This window comes from Nicotiana sylvestris, chromosome 3, assembly GCF_000393655.2.
Source record: "Nicotiana sylvestris chromosome 3, ASM39365v2, whole genome shotgun sequence".
In the NCBI taxonomy this organism is placed as follows: Eukaryota; Viridiplantae; Streptophyta; class Magnoliopsida; order Solanales; family Solanaceae; genus Nicotiana; species Nicotiana sylvestris.
In genome coordinates, this window is record NC_091059.1 from 217483407 (window position 1) to 217505350 (window position 21944).

General features: G+C 32.4%; 1 protein-coding gene across 1 annotated transcript; it reads right to left on the reverse strand.

The window, feature by feature from the left end:
- Positions 1 to 2349: 2349 nt before the first annotated feature.
- On the reverse strand, positions 2350 to 7815 carry LOC104240008 (SNF1-related protein kinase catalytic subunit alpha KIN10-like). The gene is made up of 11 exons (XM_009794785.2): positions 7694 to 7815; positions 7050 to 7237; positions 6674 to 6858; positions 6401 to 6583; positions 6178 to 6309; positions 5891 to 6076; positions 5338 to 5427; positions 4927 to 5010; positions 3194 to 3319; positions 2891 to 3118; positions 2350 to 2584 (listed from the first exon to the last, which is right to left on the reverse strand). Exons 2-11 carry the CDS (start codon positions 7231 to 7233, stop codon positions 2468 to 2470), a joined length of 1515 nt encoding a protein of 504 aa, XP_009793087.1. The 5' UTR covers positions 7234 to 7237; positions 7694 to 7815; the 3' UTR covers positions 2350 to 2467.
- Between the last annotated feature and the right edge of the window lie 14129 nt (positions 7816 to 21944).

Consider the following 21944-nt stretch of genomic DNA (forward strand, 5'->3'; position numbering starts at 1 on the left):
CAAAATAGTAATTTAATTATTTTTTTAATATTTACGAATAGTTTTAATTCATTGGACTCCAAAATCAATTAAAGATTGCGTACCAAATCCTTCCTTATTTGAGCTATATAATATAACATATATGTAAAAAATCAATTAAAGATTGTGTACCAAATTCTTCCTTATTTGAGCTATATAATATAACATATATGTAAAAAAAAAATAGCTTCGGAAAAACACAATGTTTTGTACGCTTCGTCTGCATGTAAACACCTTTGATGGAACACTTTCAATTCCTAAAGTTATATTAGGAAAAGTATGAGCACTTTGGAATCCTTTAGGAGTCTTTTTTTTAAACATTAACAAATTAAATTTTCTATAAATATTTTAGGCAAAAGTTTCGTTAAGTATATATATATATATATATATATATATATATTCAAACCTCTCTCTAACATCATCCTTATACAATAGTCATTCACTATAAAAGCTGAGTTATTCTCGGAACCGAATATTATATTATGTTATAATATATGTCCTCTATAACGGCACTTCACTATAGCAGCCAAAAAATTTCGGAACAAATGAGGTTGTTATGGAGAGGTTTGATTGTAATCCATTACATTCAATCCTTTTACTTAGGAGTTTTTTTTTAATATACGTTTGGCTAAAAGAAAGGGAGGACGAGGGTGTGAATCGGAAAAAGAAAAAAAAAACCATGTACCAAATTATTTCTCTTAGATAAAATATATATAAAATTTATTTCTATTATATTGCACGGCCAAAAAATAGTAAATATCGTTCATCTTTTACCCTTAAAAAATAACTTTGACAATGGACAAATTTGTAACTTTGGTTAGTTTCCTAATATTTAGGATTTTGAAATCAACTAAAAAATTTTATATTAAATCTTTCCCTATTAAAATAGGTAGGAAGTACTAATATTTAGGAATTTAAAATCAATAAATATTTTACCTTATGTAAATTGTACTAATAGACAATACATCCTTTGTGCAATACGTATAAAATCAAGATGAGAACGATGGCGACTTCAATTAATTACTAATTAAAAATTAAAAAATGGAGACATAAAATCACATACATTAAATTAAAATTATTTAATACAGTAACTTCTAAGTAAAATTATTTCAATGTAGAATAATTAAATATGTATTTTAAGTATTCTTATTTAATCATATAAAGTAATTAATTCATGTTCAATTAAGCACCCAAAATAATTATTCAATATCATATTTAGGAATAAAAAATTATACAATCCTAAATTCATCTATATCTATACTATAAAGTCCCTATCAAAATATCGTTCGCCTTTTTTTATCCTTTAAAAATTAATTTCACACCAGACAAAATAGTCATTTAATTATTTTTCGAATATTTAGGACTTCAAAATCAACTAAAATTTTATTTAAGAAGATCCTAATATTAGGTCTTCAAATTCAATTAAAGTTTGCTTTATTATTATTTTTCCTTATTTGACCAGTTTTTATAAATATCCTTTTGGAGTTTAGTACGTGACCATTAAAGTTTTTTTAATTCTTAGCCTCTAAGGTATATAATGGTATTTTTTCCCTCCAAATTACCAATAATTGATTGCCTAAAATATAGAACATCCATCAGCAATGTATATTCGCTTTTTCCTGTTAAATTTTTAAGAGTTTTGATTTAATCTTAACTTTAAATTTCTAAAAGTCTGAACTAATATGGTGTTAATTTAGAAATAAATTAAGCTACCACCATACTATGTGAATGTGCAACTATAGTTAATATGTTAAACCTAAGTTAAATTAATGTATTTGGAACTCTTGAAATAACTATAAATTTGTCGTCCCCTCACCCCCTCATCCTCTGATAATTTTGAAAAATTGACCCCAACATTGTGAACTCTTGAAATTTCAAAATTGTTATTAGCATAGTACATCCGAAGTGAGTTTAGGATGGTATTGACTATTGCATGAAGTGAATTTAGACTTAAACCAATAAGAATTTAGGCAACTTTTTTTACACAAGAAGAGGTTCATTTGGCTATAATTTTAATTAACTTTGAATGAATAACTATTTTTTTGTATAACGACATTATGAACGTAAAGTTTACAAAGAGATGTTGAACGAAATATAACATATCATATTTGTATCTAATATAATAAAATATTTATAGCTATAAATACTATAGAATTCATTACACTAACTTCACTCGGAAAATGTTGAATTCAGCTATATATTATATCAATGTAGTAATATCTTTTTCTTCATTTAAACATATATTGCGTTTAGTTTTAACTCCATTGCTATTTTTTTAATAATTTGTATATGTTTTATATTGATTAACGTGATGCACACGTGCAACACACGTACACTAAAACTAGTTGTAAGAAACAACACTAGAAAACCATTCACATTGATATGTACAACAAGGTTTCTCATTGTCAACAAAATACACAATTGCTCCAGACATCCTCTTTCTTTCCAATCATTGTGGTGCCTCCAGCTGCATAATGAAAACAGCACAGAAATCCAAGAAGAGGAACTGCGGACCGCTAATTCTTTGGAGATCAAGCAGGTATTTGTCGTCTGGAGTTTTGTAGAGCTGCAACAGTATTTACCCAAATCCACATTAGGGAGATTCAAATAGAAAAAAAAAAAAACTAAAAACGCTCCTACTAGTAGAATCACTGGTATTCCGTATTTGAATGGATTTTTCTTTTTTCCAATTTTTTGAACATGATTCAGCGATCGATGTAACTGAATACTAGATGCTAGGTCATAGACGATAGATTAGAATTGGCAATCTTAAACAAAAACTGCTGTCCAAATCTATGCATCAGTTATCAAATTCATGAAAAAACCACTATTATGTTGAGAGCAAAAGATAATGAAACAAAGATGATTATACCTGCATTTCAAACTTCACAGCTGTTTGTGGCTGAAAATGTGTACTTAGGGCAGTCGCATTGCTAATAAAATGATCATCATTCATATGATTGCTGGCCATGCTATGAAAATCAAGATCGTGACACCATAAACACTTCATATTAAAGTGCCCAATTTTTTTCCATCGAACATTTAGTTCTTGCAGAGTCCCAAGAACCTGATTCATGATTTCCCGTGGATTTGCTGGAGACTGACAAAGTAATCAACAATGAAATTGAGGAAATTCATACAATCTTTCCACTACATATACTGCAAGACAACTAACCTGAAGTCCAACTAGCCATTTTTTCTCTTTGGAAAATGGTTGTCTCAAATTTGCTTCTTGAGAAATTCCATTCCCAGTGGACAGCTGTAGATCAAGATTTGGAAACAATCCTGGGGAATAACCATCCTAAAGAAACACAAGAAAGTAAATATCAAGGTCAACCTCATGAGTGTGGAATACTTGAGGCTATAGTAAATAGTTATGTGACATTTGAAGAAGCATAGCTCTAAACTAGAGCCATCAAAATGGGCTTAGCCCGTGAGACCAGCCCAACTCAGCCCGCTACTTGGGTAGGGTTGGGCTAGGATTTTTTGAGCCCATTTAAAACTGAGGCTTATAAGCCCGACACAAGTCAGCCCGTTGGCCCTTGAGGCTTGACCGAGGCTGGGCCTGGGCCGGCCCGTGGGTTAAAAATTAACAAATTAATTAACTATTAAATATTTAATATTTAAAAAGTAAAAACTAAAAAAAACTATTAATGATAATCCCCATTCCCCAACCCTAGATTGCTCGTTTACCTTTCCATATCAACTAGAATTTATATTTTTGACATGCATGTAATATGACAATTAGTTTTTCTTTTGCTTAATTAATAACGAACTCGAAAAGTTTTAGTTGACCAATAATAATCAATTTTCAAAAGAAAATATTACTTTAAGTGGCCAATGATCAATTTGGATTACTTTAATATACTATATACTATTAATATTTAAACTGCTCTTTAGTATAGAAAAAGATCATTTTTGAATCCACAAAACAAAAAAAATTGATCACTAGCAAATTTCAGGAATTTTAAAAATTTTATGGTCTATAATGATGAAATCAGCAAATGATATTAATCCTAAATTAAAAAACCTCAGCATTTAAACTTATTGAAGCAATCCCTGAATCTGAGGAAAATGAAAGAAAAGCATTAAGAAAATATTCATATAACTTTAAAAAAGAAGAGTTAGAGATATAGAGAATTTGCATTTCAATGACGAAATTCCTCGTTAAATATCAAGCTTTTTTACGCTCTAAGCAAACAGAAGTTATGTACATGATTAATTGACTATGTCACGAAAAAATATTTAAGAATTTAAAGAAATTTTTTCTTAAAAAAATTGAAGGGCCGGCCCAGCCCGCGGCCCTCTTAGGGCTGGGTTGGGCTGGCCATTTTAGGCCCATTCATGTGGCGGGCTGGCCCATCCTAGCCCATCAAATTTAAAAGCCCGCGAAGCTTGGGCTGGGCTGGGCTAGGCCGTTTTGACAGCTCTACTCTAAACTTAGGGAATAAATAGGGGAGTTACGAGGATAATATTGTGTAAAGCCAGAACTGAACTACCAGTATTCTCAAACTTGTAATAAGAGTGACAATATGAACCATAGTAGTGGATCTTAAAATTAGTCATATGCAAAAGAATATGACTCTTGACATGCTTTGCACCTTCATATTCTCGAAGGCGAATGGATTCAATCAAGCAAATATCAGGGGAACTGCTACCTCTTCCCCCAACCCCAAACACAAAAGAGGTTAGAAAATGCGCTAGCTCTGAGTTGTAACACTACTTTTAGGACCCGTTTGGCCATAGATTTTGTCAATTTTTTTTTTGGCAAATACATGTTTGTTCATAAATTTTATTCAAATTTTGGCAAATTCCCAAATCCCAAATCCCTGGAACAAGGGTAATAAATAACAGCCCAAAAAATTTGTGCTATGAAAAATAATGACTATAAAATAAGAGAGAGCATACCATAGATTCCTGAAACTCAGCTGCTAGATAGCCACTGGAAGCCAAGGAACGGTTGTCATACACCAGATAGTATGCAACAGTAGCCTGAGACAGACATATAAGGTATAAACAAGCTGAAATAATTAAAAGGTTGACTACATTTCGTCCCTTTGCAATCAATTTGATTGAATGTAAGCCCAGACTTCAGTTGAATCATGTGCATGACCCCCCCCCCCCCCCAAGGATAAGCAACATTGAAAAGCCTCAATTTCTAGGTAGAAATGTATATTCAAGTATATCTACAATTGCTAGATTTTTTTTCCTTTTCCAATACCCCTTAGTAAGCATATGCAGTGGAGAAAAACTACAGGAAGAAAAAAGTAGTGATGCCAAGAGACAGAGTCAGAGGTAATGATGTAAGAAGCAACGTACATCGTCTTGTATTCTCTTTTGCAAAGATTCGAGCAACTGGTCTCTATCAAACCCCATCCTCATTACTTGCTGGAGAATTTCCTCGTCAAGCTGCAGAGTTGCAAGCAAGACAGCTTATAGTATCAGGGGAATGGGTAAAGAGAAAGAATTGCATACCTCAAGTATTTAACAAACAAATAATAATATGCATGAGGAACGAGATATATAGGATAGATTTGATAAGCTTTTGACATCTCCAGTCAAACAAAATCCTCTGAAATGGCAGCAAGATACATAAGTTCTCCCTAATGTCGTAAAAGGAAGTGAAGATTGATAACAGTATTTTGATATAAATTATACTTGATGATTCTTTTATGTTACCACTTGAATTAATACAGGAGTAACAAGTGGAGAAACCACAAAAACCAGTGTCCAGTATAAGTTACTGGATATGCAGCAGCGTATTAAGTTGGATTTGAGGCAGCAGTCGACAAAAAAGGGGTAAAATCAATTGGAACCCTTTCAGCAACATACAAGATAACCTTTGTTTTTACCAAAGTAATGTCATATTTACCTTTTTGAGATGTTGCATAGCATCAGGTGGAGGGACGGCCAAATACCGAGGAAGATGAATTTTGAACCACTGGTGCTGACGAATATCAGCCATGGTTATCCGCTTCATAGGGTCAACAATTAGCATCCTTGGTATCAAATCCCTAGCTCCAGCTGATAGATGACTTGGAAGGGTGTAGAGCCCACTCTGAATGACACATTGTCAACCATGTAAAGAACCACTACTTCAACTGTAAAAGCACGGAAAATCTAGGGAAACCAGACAGAAAAGTATATCAATGGAAGTACCTTTATTTTCTTGAAAAGGTTAGGAATATTCTCATCGTCAAAAGGAAGTGTACCACAAAGAAGAGCATATAAGATAACGCCACAACTCCAAACATCTACCTCGGGACCAGCATAAAGTTTCCCAGAGACAACCTGCAAATAAATGTTGTCGATATGACTTCAGCCTACCAGCTAAAAAGAGAAATGGTTATCTTAAAAACAACAAAACTGTACATGTTTCCACCTCAGGGGCTGCATAATTTGGACTTCCACAACTTGTCTTCAGAAAATGGCCATCTCGCATAATGTTGCTCAAGCCAAAATCTGCTATTTTTACATTGCGTCTTGCATCCAAAAGCAGATTCTCAGGCTTAAGGTCCCGATGAACCACCCTATTCCTATGGCAGTACTCTACACCAGCAATAATCTGCCCCCAGTGAAACAACCAACCAATTATGATTTCAGTGAAAAAAGAAACTACATTCATAAAAAGACCAAGATAAAAAATCAACTCTACCTGCTGAAAAAAATGGCGAGCTTCATCTTCCTGTAACCTGCCCTTTTCTACAATATAATCAAAGAGTTCACCAGACTTAACATACTCCATCACAACATATATATCCGATGGTGTCTCTATTACTTCGTAGAGTCGTATGACATGTGGATGCACAAATAATCTACATATTTTTATTTCTCTTCTCACTGCACAAAGAAAGAGTAAATTTAGAGGCCCCGTGAATGACCTTCTAAATATCAAATGAACTAAACCAAGACGTGATTCAAATAAACTTGTTTTAAACTTCACGAAAATATGTTCATAGTGTAAAGAAAAAGAACAAACAGAAACCACATCTATTGATAACATAAAGATACCCCAGGCACTAGCTTCATACATTTTTCCTCCATGTCGGGAGTCTTCATTTTTCGACGGTTAAGGATTTTGATAGCCACTTTGTGCCCAGTCTGCAAATGCTCAGCAATTTTAACTTTACCGAAGGATCCATGGCCAAGAGTTTTACCAAGCCTGTAGTTCCTTAGAAAAGGAGTATCTGTAGTTCCACCACCTCTGCTACTCATTTGCCTATAAAACACATGATTGACACCTCTAGTAATTTAGTCAACACAGTTGGATACCTAGCTATTCATAGCATCAGGGTTTTGAATCACACAGTAAATCCATTCTCTTCTCAAAGAATAATTTGTACATACAGCAGATTAACTAAAGTTAACAACTTTAATTATCACATTATAAAATTAGGTCAACTGAGCCTCAAAGAAAGCAGATTTTAATTGAACAAGTAATCCAATAACAGAAACTTCGAAAGCTCCGCTAGACAAGTTATCAACTTGAGGATTCCGCAATCAATGTTCAAGAAAAAAGATATTAACAGCCAGATCAAGTTAAACTCAGAAACTGTAATTACTGATTCATAGCACGATTTTGCTCAACTTATGACAAAATTAATCACAAAAACCAAGAATTTTGTAAATACTATAAGCAGCAGAAAATGGAAGTAAACGAGTTAGAAAAAAATACCTAGAAAGTGAATGAATTGAATTTCTGACTGTGCATGCGCGAATTTTTCTCGGGAAAGAGGGGGAAAAAAAGAGGGCGGAGAATTTTCAGACAGTGAAGGAAAGTGATTGGAGCTTTTCAAGTTCTCGGGTTTAGAATCTGACTCAGCAATACGTAACGGGATATGGACAAATTCGTTACACCTTTCCACTTTGTATCGAAAACGACAAAATTAGCCCAATTCCTCAATGAGGCCCATTACAAGGTTGTCCATCTCAAATAGGTTTAGGCCTAATTCGTCTGAACAATTTGGGCCTAATTCTACAGGCCAGTTCTTATACAGATCCAACTATTTTGACGGGCCTAGTCTTTAGTTGTACTCCTTAGCATCTGTGCGCATTTTAGGGAGAAATTCAAAAATAGCCAGATTTATAACTGGTCGTTCAAAAATAGTCCAGTTTCAAAAGTAATCGAAATTTAGCTAATTTTCATGTAAAGATAAATTTGAGCGAAAACACTATTCAAAACCCAAAAATACGCAAGTATATTATACTGGAGTTCCAGGATAAGTATGCTGGAACTCCAGCATAATATGATGGAGTTCCAACCTAAGTACACTAGAACTCCAGCATAATATACTGGAGTTCCAACAAATATATCTGTCCAGTATAATATATTGGAGTTTGGAGCATATGTGCTCCAGTCTCCAGTATATTATACTGGAACCAGCAAAGTATATCGATCCAGCATAATATGCTGGAGTTCATACACAAGTGCACCGAACTCCAGTATATTATGCTGGACCGGTCTCTGTTGCAACAAAATAATGGCTATTTTTCATTGACTTGGTAAATGTTGACTATTTTTGAGTGACCAATCTAAAAACTGATTATACCGTGCTATTTTTTACCCCATTTTAAGCAATTTAGCTATTTTTTTTTGTCTGAAGTTGACCAATCTTTCCCCACTTAAGGTGACTACTTTAGTGTCAAAAGTATTATCATCACAAAGTAAAACTTGTCTATGATATATATTGCGTATCGTTAACTTATATAAGTATTATAAAAAAGGCTTACAAACTAGTGATACCGACATGATTCACTATTAGAAATCCGGTAAATACTGATCAGAAAAACCGACCAACGTTGGTTGGTTATGGTTAATTACCGACCAAAACCCGTCCAAACACGCTTGGTCGCTATTTCGATGGTCGTTTTAATATACTGACCAAAGTTGGTCGGTAATTACCGACCAAGATTGCTCGGTATACTAAAACGACCATCTGAAGAATTTAAAATATTTACCAACCAACTTTGGCCGAAAACATATTTTAATAATTTAACTTTACCGACCAAAGTTGGTCGGTGTATTTAAATTATATTTTTTATTAATTATTAAATTTAAACATTACCGACCAAAGTTGGTCGGTAAATAAAAATATATATTTTTTTAAAAAAATAAAAATTAACAATACCGACCAAAGTTGGTCGGTAATGTTGAATTCTGAGAATTCCTTGTTCATTAACCGACCAACTTTAGTCGGTAATTGTAAATCTTTATTGTTTATTTTTATTGATTACCGACCAACTTTGGTCGGTAATTTGCAGAAAAATATTTCTTTTAATCAGAAATCAATCAACTTTGGTCGGTTTTCTGAGTTATAAATTTGGCATAAAATGTCTGTTTTGGCAGCTACACCACCTGTCAGCATACCATTACACCTAATAGCAAACATAAAACAACAACATCAACAACAATTAATACATACATTAAAACTAACAAATTAAAGTTCAATTGAACATAATAATCCAAAACCAAGTTAAAACTTATTACAACTAGTTCAAAACGGGTTCTATTTGTCTAGTTCAAAGTATATAAGTCAATGAGTGTTTTGTACAATATCATCATCACCGTCTGATGAACTTTCATCTAAAAGACGGTGTCAAGAAGGGTCTTGTGGAGGACAGGAAGAACGACCACGGGGAGAACGAGAGGAACGATCACGGGGACGATGGGAGGAATGATCACGTGCAGGTCGAGCCTCTGGCGATGACTCACAAGACCGGGGCAACGGAAAAGCTCCAGTAGATAGGAGAGTTCTGATCTGAGCTTGCATGCCAAGGAATTGAGTATCTCTAACCCTTTCTCTTTCTTTGGCCGCTTCTAGCTTGGATGTGAGCTTTGTCACAGTCTCCCGCATAGCGGAGAGGCTCTCCTCATTAAGTTGCTCGCCTTGTGAGGAAGTCCCTATTCCTTGCATTCCACATTTATAGCGACAGAACTTTTTGGTAGGAAGCCCGTATACCTTCCCCCATTTTGGACCGCCAACATACTCCATCCATATTCTTTCAGCATCTTCGTTCGAAGGTTGGGTTGGCTCTCCCGATTCACCAGTTGGCTGAGTGCGGATGAATTCCTCTACGTTAGTTTGGTAGCGACCCTATACAAAAATTTAAATTGAATTAGTATTTCAAAATTTATATAAAAGTAAAATAAAATACTTAAAGAAAAGTGAAAGCTTACATATACAGTCGAGGTCCGGTCCTCGACCCACCTTTCTTGATCCGACTCTTTCTTCTTCTTTATAATATGCGTCTCCTTGAATAGCTCATCATGGTTCATTGGACTCCCCAACTTCTTTTCCTGAAAAAAATTAATTTAGTTAATAAACAGAATAGGTATACTTTGAAAATTAAAACAATTTAAGCAATTACGTACCAATCTTCTTTTTATTGTCCCTAGTTGATCGCACGTCCAGTGTGCAAGGAGCCTCCCTTCTCAGATGCACGAGCTTTTTTTCCTTTTTCACTCTTATCTAAGAACTTTGCGGTAAGCCATTGCCTTTGCAAATCATCCCATAAATTTTGAAATAACCAGTCAGGCTTCTTGTTCTTCTTTCTAGCATCGGAGAAAGCATCCGACAATCGCTTGTGAGCTTTAAGATGAAAATTTGCAGTCACTTCCGCGCTATAGCGGTGTTCCCATACACACTTGCTCTATATTTTAAAAGTTAATTATAATATGGAAATATCATAAATATAAATTATTAAACTGCTTAAAAGAACATTTATACCATAAATTGATTGAAAATTTGCTCCTTCAGCGAGAATGGGAAATCAGTCCAAGTCACATAAGGGTCATCATAAAGCTTCTGATGGCTTTGGTGATTATCCTCGTAGTCTTATTATTCAGGATGAACCTGCAATTTAATAATAAAAACACATTAATATCTTAGTAAAATTATTACAAAACAATAAACGCAAAAATAACAAATAACTCTTACCGATCATACTCAGGAACTATGATGATCCTGCGATATTGATCATAATGCACTTCCTCGTCACCATCATCATCATCATCATCCGAAGCATGTATATTAGAGGCATGTGTGGACAGTATAGGGGGTCAAAGCTACTACCTCGCAAGCGAAGGCCTGAAATAGATGGAGTCGTTGATGAAGATAGTTATGATCCTTGTGACTGCGACATATTTGGATGGACCCCAAGTGGTTGTAATACTGATGGCTGTGACCCGAGTGGCTGTGACATGGATGGATGTGATCCATGTGGCTGTGATATGTAGGGATGTGATATAGATGGATGCGGTGCAGATGACTGCGATCCATGTGGTCGTGAGGTAGCTGGACTGTATGTCGGACATATAGTCATATGGCCCTGTGATGAAAGACCTAGTGTCTGGATGAAGGTGTAGGGCTCGTGATGTTGTGGCAGCTCAGTATAGTCGTGGGGTGGAGGATAAGACATAGGCATCTCTGTAGAGGATGGAAAAGAGGGAGTATTATTATCTAGCCTCCTCTTTCCCTTCCTAACCTTTTCTCGACCCCGAGAACCAGTAGGGTCATTGTTACATTGACCCTTACCTACCATACGCATAATATAATACATATTTAGATTGAAACATATAAGAAACTAGCTATAAAATGTGAGTGCTTTAAAAAACAACTTTTTAAAGCTCATCAACGTATTGTTCCTCGTCCGAGAATTCTTCGTCCTCTCTTATTTTAGCTTCATCAGTTGATTCTTCGTCCTCATTTTCTATAATTGTTACTTCATTTATATCAACTTCTTCCAATATCCGTTCAGGATATTCCAAATCATTTTCTAACTGATCGTCCACTATTTGGTGAATATTGGAGATATCGTTTTGATATAACACATTCTCGACTTCCACCCTACCTACGGGCTTAGTTTTTATTACAAGCTACCAATCGGACTTATTCTGCCGCAATGGATAAGGAGCATAATACACTTGCCTAACATTATGTGTAACTATGAAAGGATCATAGCGATCATACTCCCTCGTATGCTTAACCTCAATTATGTTGTATTGGTTGTGTACTCTTGTACCTCTTATTGAATTTGGGTCAAACCACTTGCATCTAAAGAGTATCAATTTCTTATGTGGCCAACATGTATATTATAGTTCTATTATTTCATTGAGCACACCATAATAATCAATATCTCTAACTTGATTGCCATTACCACCTTGAACCCACACCCCGCTGTTGTTGCTATTTTTATTTTTAGAGCAATCTTCTGTATGAAACTTATAACCATTCACTACGTACTTAGACATTGTTGTGACCTGAAGCCCAGGTCCCAAGATATATCTATCAAAAATTGATTTACACAATTATTTGGATCATTTACCTACATAGTGCTAAAAAATTCATAAATTAGCATAACTTACAAACATTATTAACCTACATAGTGTTAGAACATTATCAGGATAAACTTACAAATTATTTGAACCACGTATCAAATCTCGTATATACAGCATCATGGCCAAATTGACCCACGAAGTGACTGTGACACATCAAATATTTTTAGTAGTTGCATCAAGATGTAATCACAGTAGATTTTAAATTTTGATAACTAATAAGTCAATACTTACTTGAGAAATGGTACAACTTCGGGACAATTTAGCAACACATGAAGTGTAGCTGACTTGTACTCCATATCACTCAAACTTTTCTTTCTAACATCCTTAGAACATCGACCTGGTTGATTGAATATGGACATTGGTGGATATAATGGATCATTCACACATTCGACCGTGTGCCTATTCCTAGAACATGGAATGTTACTCTCAAAATAATAAGAACAAAAATGAGCAGTTTCCTTTGCAAGATAAGCTTCGCATATAGATCCTTCAATCCTATTCCTCTGCTTAATAAATTATTTGCATTTGCCAATTGTCCTACATAATGTCATGTTAGCCAAAAACATTCAAATAAAATAGAAAATTACATCAAACTTATAATATTACCTCTCAAAGGGATACATCCATCTGCATTGAACAGGCTCTCCAAGTCATGCCTCGTGTACAATTAGTATATATAATTTATCATCAAATATACTTATTTATAAATTGATTCATTGGCTTATAACTTACTTGGATGCATCGTTGAATATTAAAAACAAAACGTTTGACTTATATCTATATCTATATTTATATATATAACACACACGCTTCGTGGTACTACTTTAACTACATATATAGCATGTTATAGTATATGTTAGTGTATTCATTATTTGTATTACAAAAGTGTTAACGGATTACATTTACATTATTTAGATAGTGAATATAAAAGTGATTCATAATTTTGACCAATGTTGACCTAATAACCGACCAACTTTGGTCGGTTATTTTTCAGAAATTAAAATATACCGACCAAAGTTGGTCGGTAAATTCTTCCCCTGCATTAACCGACCAACTTTGGTCAGTAACTTTAAATAAAATTTCTTTAAATTTTATAAAATATTTTAAATAATAATATAACTATTAAAATTTTAAAATTGGGTCCACATTACCGACCAAAGTTGGTCGGTAATGTGAAAGTTTCTTTGACTAAGTAAGTCTGACCAGCTCGGTCAACTTGTTGACCAAATTACCGACTAATTTAAAATAAATGTAAAATATTTTTCTCCCAGTTTTCGTCCAACTTTGGTCACTTTTTTTGACCGACCAATGTTGGTCAGTATTTACCGAATTTCTAATAGTGATTGAGTTTAAGTAAAAAATTTATGTGGCGTGTAATTTTGTACCACCTATTAAATTTATCCTCTACAATTTTTGGATAACTTCAAATATATACATTTTTGTCTTCTTCTTCGCTGCTACTTTCTTCTTCTTCTTCTTCTTCTTCTTAGTTGCAAATAAGTTTATTAAAATTATTGTTGTTTTGACAATTTGATGATTACGACTTGTTCTTTATGATATTTGAAAGCTATGTTTCAAATTTGAGCTCATTTAGAGTGGATTTGGGCATTGAATCCTTTATTGAATTGTTGAAATTCGAAGAACATGTATATATTTTAAAACTTAAGATTTGAATTCTGAAGTTGCATTGAAGAGATTGAACTATTTAAGATTCAAATATCAAATCTGAAGTTGCATTGAAAAGACTGAACTACTTAATATTCGAATTTCTAAAGTTGGATTGAAGAGATTGAACTATTTTAGATTCGAAAGGGTACACTTTGCAAACTTTTGTGCAATGCGGATATAACTTTAATGGTGGTACCAAAAGTGAAGATATGTAAAAATGCTCATTGAGTTTGATTCTCAAACTCTCTTCCCTTTTTCTTTTTCTTTGATTCTCTACGTAACAAGGAATTTAAAAGACATGAAAATGATATTAAAATGGAAAATTTTCACATAAGAACAACTGAGTTTCATGCTTTTCAATTTTATAGCCTATATTTCAATTTATAACCAACTAGCCCAAAAACAATAGGCTAAGATTCAACATCCAACTCCAATAGGTTCTAGAAATTATTATTTAATTTTTAAAGAAGATTGCTCAAGCTTTTAAGTTCACTAGTATTAGGGTACGCGCTTTGCGCGTGTACCTATATCAATGAATATAAAATTTTAAAAATTACATACATATTATTAGATAATTTATTTTATAAAATAAAATTTAAGAATTATTTTGAAATAATAAATATTATTCCCATGAGTTAGCTTAACAAATGAAGAAATTTTATTTAGAGCCTTATTGTGATTTATCGATTTATGTCGAAATAAAAATTGTTGTTTTTATGTGACTTAATACTGAAAATAAAATATAAAAATATTTTTTATCACAATTCTTTAAAGTTTTGACAAATAATACAAATTAAAAATAAATTAAAAAAAGTTAGTGTTATATCTTCTAAAAATTTGATAGTGACAATTTTAACATTTAAAGAATGACTAATATTGAACTAATATTTTACAAGAAAAAAATTAGTATAAATATTTAGCGAGACGTTTTCATTTGTTGGAATGAATGCAAGAAAGAAACAAATAACAACTTATTTATAACTGGTTGTCTTCTACAATTTTATCTTATTGCTAATTTGTACTTTTACCTATTTGAATCTTAATTTTATACTATAATTGACTTTGCTATATTTATGATTTCTTTCACCATCGATACTCTTCTTATAAAAATAAATTAAGTGTTTTGTCAATTTAACAAATAATTTTCTTATATGATAAATTTGTAAAATAAATTAAATTGGATTTGCTAATTAGTTAATTCAATAATTAATTATTTGTTCTAAACATTAAAAGAAATAACTTAGTTTTTATTAATTTAAATTCTAAAAATTAGCTTATTTTAATTTTAAATATTTGACAATAATTATATTTTTTTCCAATAAGAATTCGATTTTCAAATAGTAAGAAAAATCATATATTTGAATCTTTATGTGAGAATTCATAATTGCTAACTCACGTTTTGCATAGTAAAGAATCTCATAGGAATAATTCAATACAACTCTAATGGTAATGGTCTTTAAATAAAGAAATCTATATAAGGTAAAAGTGTTATTTGATTTTAAAGTCCCTTCCTACCTAGTTTAATTACGAAAAATATAATAATAAAATTTTAGGTGATCTTAAAATTCTTAAATTAGGAAATAATTAAATAACTATTTCGTCTAATATAAAAAAAAATTAAAGGGTAAAATAAGGGAATAACATTTCGCTAAGTGCTTTTATGCTTTTAATATAGTATAGATAAATAGATATAGATTTTGTTGTTCTAATGATGAGATGCACAGTTGCCCCAATATTTTGGGACGGTTCTAGTTAAATCTATCAAAAAGTTAACGTACCATTTCAATAAATGGAGAAAGAAACAAAAGTTCAAAATTACAATTTGTTAAAAAATTTATCTTGCCTGTTTTTCGCTTTTGGTTACCAAATTAGCCGATAACTCTAATGGAAATAGACTAAAAAGATGTAAAAATTATGTATAATTTGGATTTGACCAAAGATTTAATTTTATAATATTTAACTATTCAAGTTCAAGCAAAATTTAAATTATTTATAACAAAACAAAAAGGTTAAAAACTTGAAAAATAAATATGCGTGATGGGGATTTGGAAATATATAGAATTTTATTATAATTAACTATCTAAGTTTGAGACCAAAAATAATTAAATTATTTCTATCAAAATAGAAAGGGCAAAGCCTTGGAAAAAAAATTGCCTACGGTTCCTAGCATGGTTAAAAAACAAACTTGGAAACCTAGAAGGATTTAAGAAGAGTCCTCGTATTTAGGATTTTGTATATATTTAAAATAAGAAAGTATTTGATAAACAAATTTTTAGTTGATTTCAAAGTCTAAAATATTAGGGAAATAATTAAATGACTATTTTGTCTAGTATAAACTTTATCTTTAGAGGGTAAAAAAGGCGAACGACATTTCGCTAAGGGCCTTCGTGCTTTTAATATAGTATAGATTTTTGAATTAGTAACTGTGACTCAAATATTAGTTCAACAAACTAAATCTATTTTGATGGGGAAAATTAAATTTTTAACAAGCTTAAACATGTGGGTTTAAATTTTGAATTTGATTTTGTGAGAAATTTGGAGTGGGTGTTATTTAGACTTGTTAGAAATAGTATAAGGAGGTTGTATATAAAATTTGAAGTCATTTAATGGAGATTTGGACTGGTTTTGAACAAGAATTACAACTGAAAATCGTGAAAGAAGTTCGTCTACAGACGCTTGTATAAAGATATATAAAAGTGTATAATAGTGTATAAGATGTGTTTATACACTCATATACACTATTATACAAGATTATACATAATTATACAAAAAACTGACTTCGTCTTCTTCCTTGCGTCTTTTCTAAAATTTAATTCAAATCTTGCCCAAACCTACTCCAAATCACTTCAAATTTAAATTTTGAACTCCTTTTGATATCTTCAATCAATTGGAAGAACACTCAATCGAAACAACTAACAAACTCAAAAAATCCTATTTTCGAAAGCAAAGCTTTGAATAACCTTCAATGGTGGACTTCTACTATTCAATTTTCTTACATTGCAACCAGGTGACACAGGGTAAGAAGCAGCAATGGCGGACGACCCCTTGAAGCATATGTAGAAGATGTGAGAAGAATAGAGAGTGAAAACAATGATTGTGAGAACACATATTTAACTCCATAGCTTTTAGAAGCAATGGTTGTAAGAATACAGGTTTTGAATTTGCTAGTGCTTCCAAAATATGTACAATATGAGCTAAGTTGAGTAAAACTTTAAAAACATGGGTCATTTTTTGTTATGCTGTGAAGTCATGTGTATTTTCTTGTAATTCTTTCTATTAAAATACAATTATTATTAGAGACTAAAAAAGCGAGTATGAGGTGATGGAATATATACAAGATGAAACGTCCTTTTTGATAGTTGTTTGGATATCATAACCAAGATTTGTCATTCATATCAAAATGGATATAGGTTTCAAACTTCAAATTATATTGCACAAACATTATTGAGAAGACAAAGAGGAAGGAGCTAACCTATCATATTCTATTGATACAGACAATAATAGCTTCTATTTAATATCCATCTACAAACTAATTTATGTGCTCATCCCTTTTCATATAAATTTCTATTTGAACCAATCAAAATAATTGATGGCCTACATATTTCTTATTAGAATTAGATAAGGTTGATGCTTAATATATACACAGATACACTCTACCGTCTTAATAGAACCATGTTGAAATTTTTTGAACCAACAATAATTAAACATTTTAAAAACAATCTTAGGTCAAACAAACAAATACTATATTGATCTTATTAATTTTCATTAACATATTAAGAAAAGTTATATTACTACTTTTTTTGGGTTAGCTAGTTATATTCACTTGATTTAGCGTGCCAGTTCATTTTTTTTCTCTTTTCTTTCTACACCCACATTAATAGAAACAAGCTTGATGGATGATAACTTTTATCATTTCCTTTAATAAAATTTGTACATTTCAAATTGCAAATTAAAGAATAGGAATTTAAAATTTTAAACATAGTGAAGTAATGCAACAACTGTTTTTTTTTTTTAATAAAATATAAAAGGGAAAAGATTAGGGAGAAGAGAGAAAAGTCATACGAACTAAACTTAGGTGATCTCAAATACATAAGGAAATTCTTAAATCCATAACCCCCGACAACCCCACCCAACTCATTTAAAGAAGCTCTAATAATATATTAGTGCCATGCCATCAGAATATTTTGACACTTTGATAAGGTTTAAAGGCACGTAATTAACTAATTAAGTAGTAGCTACTTTTGCCATATGCAAATTTAATAAATACTTACCCATACGTTATATGTTTACGAGGGTGTTTTGGCTAAGCTTATAAGCTGGTCAAACTGGCTTATAAGTACTTTTTGGCTTATCTACGCGTTTGGTAAAATTAAAAGTGCTTATAAGCCAAAAATAAGCCAAAAGCCATAAGTTGGTCTCCCCCAACTTATCAAATTTCAGCTTATAAGCACTTTAAGTTTGACCAAAATATTTACTATTCTATCCCTAAAATACTTCTTTTTAAAACAAACTCTTCGTATACTCAGTTCTTCAGCTGCATATTATTAATTTCAGCACTTTTATCCAAACACATAACTGTTTATTTTTTAAATGAGTTTCAGCACTTAATACTTATCAGCTACTCTAAATCAGCTAAGCCTCTATATCAAACTAAACAAGTTAAAGACTCAAGTTAAAATACATATATACTATCAATTAACCATGGTTAAGAGCTAAATGCACGTATAAAACATTACACATACTTTGCATTCGTTTATTTGGTATAAACACAAAGTTTGAATATACTTTTAGCTACGTATATTTCTATTAGAGTAAACTTCAAACTCAAACATGTTATGAATAGTTTGTACATTGGATACTACTTTGGATACTACATTGGATACTACATTGGATGCTACATTGGATGTCCATGTTGTGAATAACTTAAAGATTAAATTTTCTATTTTATGTCCATCATCTTTACTTTTTATGCCTATAAAAGGCCATGTAATTGCAATGAAAAATTACACCAAAGTGAAAGAAGAAAACACTTCTCCATTCTCTCTATCTCTTCTTGTTTACATTTTACTGCATTGCTTTTATTTTATAACACGTTATCAGCACGAAGCTCTAATTTTATTCTTAACTCCCGCTAAGTTGAGCCATATTTTATTAAGTTTTCACTATGTCAAATTTATCAAAACTTGAATTTGTGGCACTTGACATCACCGGGAGGAACTATTTATCATGGGTTCTTGATGCTGAAATTCACCTTGACGCTAAAGGTCTTGGAAATACTATTATACAAGGAAATGAAGCATCAAATCAGGATAAAGCGAAGGCCATGATTTTCCTTCGTCATCATCTACATGAAGGGTTAAAAACTGAATATTTAACCAGTAAAAGATCCACTTGAATTATGGATTAATTTGAAGGATCGATATGACCACCTAAAACTTACGGTATTACCGAAAGCTCGGTATGAGTGGATACATTTAAGGTTGCAAGACTTTAAAACTGTAAGTGAGTATAATTCTGCTATCTTTAAAGTAAGTTCTCTATTAAAATTATGTGGAGACACTATCACAGATGAGGACTTATTGGAAAAAACATTTTCTACTTTTCACGCTTCAAATGTGGTGCTACAACAACAATACCGTGAAAAAGGTTTTAAGAAATATTCTGAGTTAATCACATGCCTACTTGTGGCTGAGCAGAATAATACTCTATTAATGAAAAATCATGAAGCCCGTCCCACTGGGTCAGCTCCATTTCCGGAAGTGAATGCTATAGCAGCATATGATAAGTTTGAAAAAAAACAAAATAATTGTCGTGGTCGTGGACATGGTCGTAAACGTGGACGTGGCAGGGGCGAAACAATTATCGTCATTATGGTGGAAATAAATTGGAGAACAATAAGGGTTCTCAAATTAATCATTCAAAAGGTAAAGCTAGTATGTGTCACCGATGTGGTATGTGAGGTCATTGGGCACACATTTGTCGTACGCCAGAACATTTTGTCAAACTTTATCAAGCCTCCCTCAAGAAAAAAGAAAATAATGTGGAGGCACACTTGACCTTTCAAAATAATGATGATGAAGCAGGTCCCTCAAATAAATATGATTCTAAGGCACATCTTGCATATAAAGATGATGATTTTGAAGGCCTAACAAATATTACTCATTTAGAAGTTGGGGACTTCTTTGAGGATATTGACTGAAGAACTAATCATCTTACTGGGGAATGAAGCTATAAAAGTTGTTATGTTTATGTTTGCAACTAGTTTATTTTTCTTGAGTGTATTTTCCTAATGCATCATGTGTTGCTAGTTTCTACATTTCTAATGTATTTCTTAATGTTTTTTTCCTGCTTGTCTTTCATATTTCTTATGATGTATTATTTATCTTTTTTATGAAGAATATGAAAATTTCCCAGTCTTCAGTTGGACTCAAGATTAATAAAGATGATATATGTCTTCTGGATAGTGCTACAACACACACTATTTTAAAAGATAAGAGATATTTCTCTTATTTGGTAATGAAAGAAGCGAATGTTAATACAATATCCGGTAGTACAAGATTAATTGAAGGTTCTGGAAGAGCCAATTTATTACTACCAGGAGGAACAAATTTGGCTATTGATGAAGCACTATATTGTAGTAAATCTCAAAGAAACTTATTAAGTTTCAAAGATATTCGCCAAAATGGCTATCATATTGAGACTACAAATGATGAAAAGATTGAATATCTTTATATTACTACAATAATGTCCGGTAAGAAATATGTGTTTGAAATGTTACCTGCTCTTTCCTCCGGCTTATATTACACAAGTATTAGCAGGATTGAAACACATGCCGTAGTAAACGAGAAGTTTACTAATCAAGATAATTTTATTATTTGGCATGACCGGTTAGGCCATCCTGGTTCTAATATGATGCGTAAAATAATTGAGAATTTACATGGACATGCAATGAAGAATCAGAAGATTCTTCAATTTAAGGAATTCTTTTGTGTTGCGTGTTCTCAAGGAAAATTAATTATTAGACCATCAACTATTAAAGTTAGGATGGAATCCCCTGCATTTCTGGAACGTATACAGGGTGATATATGTGGGCCCATTCACCCTCCATGTGGACCATTCAAATATTATATGGTTTTGGTAGATGCATCTACAAGATGGTCACATGTGTGCTTACTATCAACTCGCAATATGGCATTTGCGAGATTGTTGGCTCAAATAATAAAGCTAAGAGCACAATTTCCAGATTATGCAATTAAGACAATTCGTCTTGATAATGCTGGTGAGTTTACATCCCAAGCCTTTAATGATTATTGTATTTCAACTGGGATAACAATTGAGCATCCGGTTGCTCATGTTCATACACAAAATGGTCTAGCAGAATCATTGATCAAACGCCTCCAATTAATTGCTAGACCAATGCTTATGAGAACAAAACTTCCCATTTCAGTATGGGGTCATGCTATTTTGCACGCAGCAGCACTTGTGCGGATAAGGCCCACAAGTTATCATAAAGTCTCCCCATTGCAATTGGCTTTTGGTCAGGAGCCAAATATTTCCCATCTTAGGATCTTTGGTTGTGCGATATATGTTCCAATTGCTCCACCACAACGCACAAAGATGGGTCCTCAAAGAAGGTTGGGGATATATGTTGGATATGAATCTCCTTCAATTATAAAATATCTAGAGCCGATGACTGGAGATTTATTTACGGCAAGATTTTCTGATTGTCATTTTGATGAATCAGTATATCCAACATTAGGGGGAGAAAATAAGCAGCTGAAAAAGAATATAGATTGGAATGCATTATCACTGTCTCATTTAGATCCTCGAACAAATCAATGTGAACAAGAGGTTCAAAAGATTATTCATTTACAAAATATTGCAAATCAATTGCCAGATGCATTCACTAACCTACCAAGGG

Excerpts from the sequence above, each read along its gene's own strand:
- LOC104240008 (XM_009794785.2), bottom strand. The coding sequence starts at position 7,233 with ATGAGTAGCAGAGGTGGTGGAACTACAGATACTCCTTTTCTAAGGAAC. Across the intron at positions 6,584-6,673 it reads CTCGCCATTTTTTTCAGCAG|ATTATTGCTGGTGTAGAGTA; the intron begins GTAGAGTTGATT and ends CACTGGGGGCAG. Across the intron at positions 5,428-5,890 it reads CTATGCAACATCTCAAAAAG|CTTGACGAGGAAATTCTCCA; the intron begins GTAAATATGACA and ends GCAACTCTGCAG.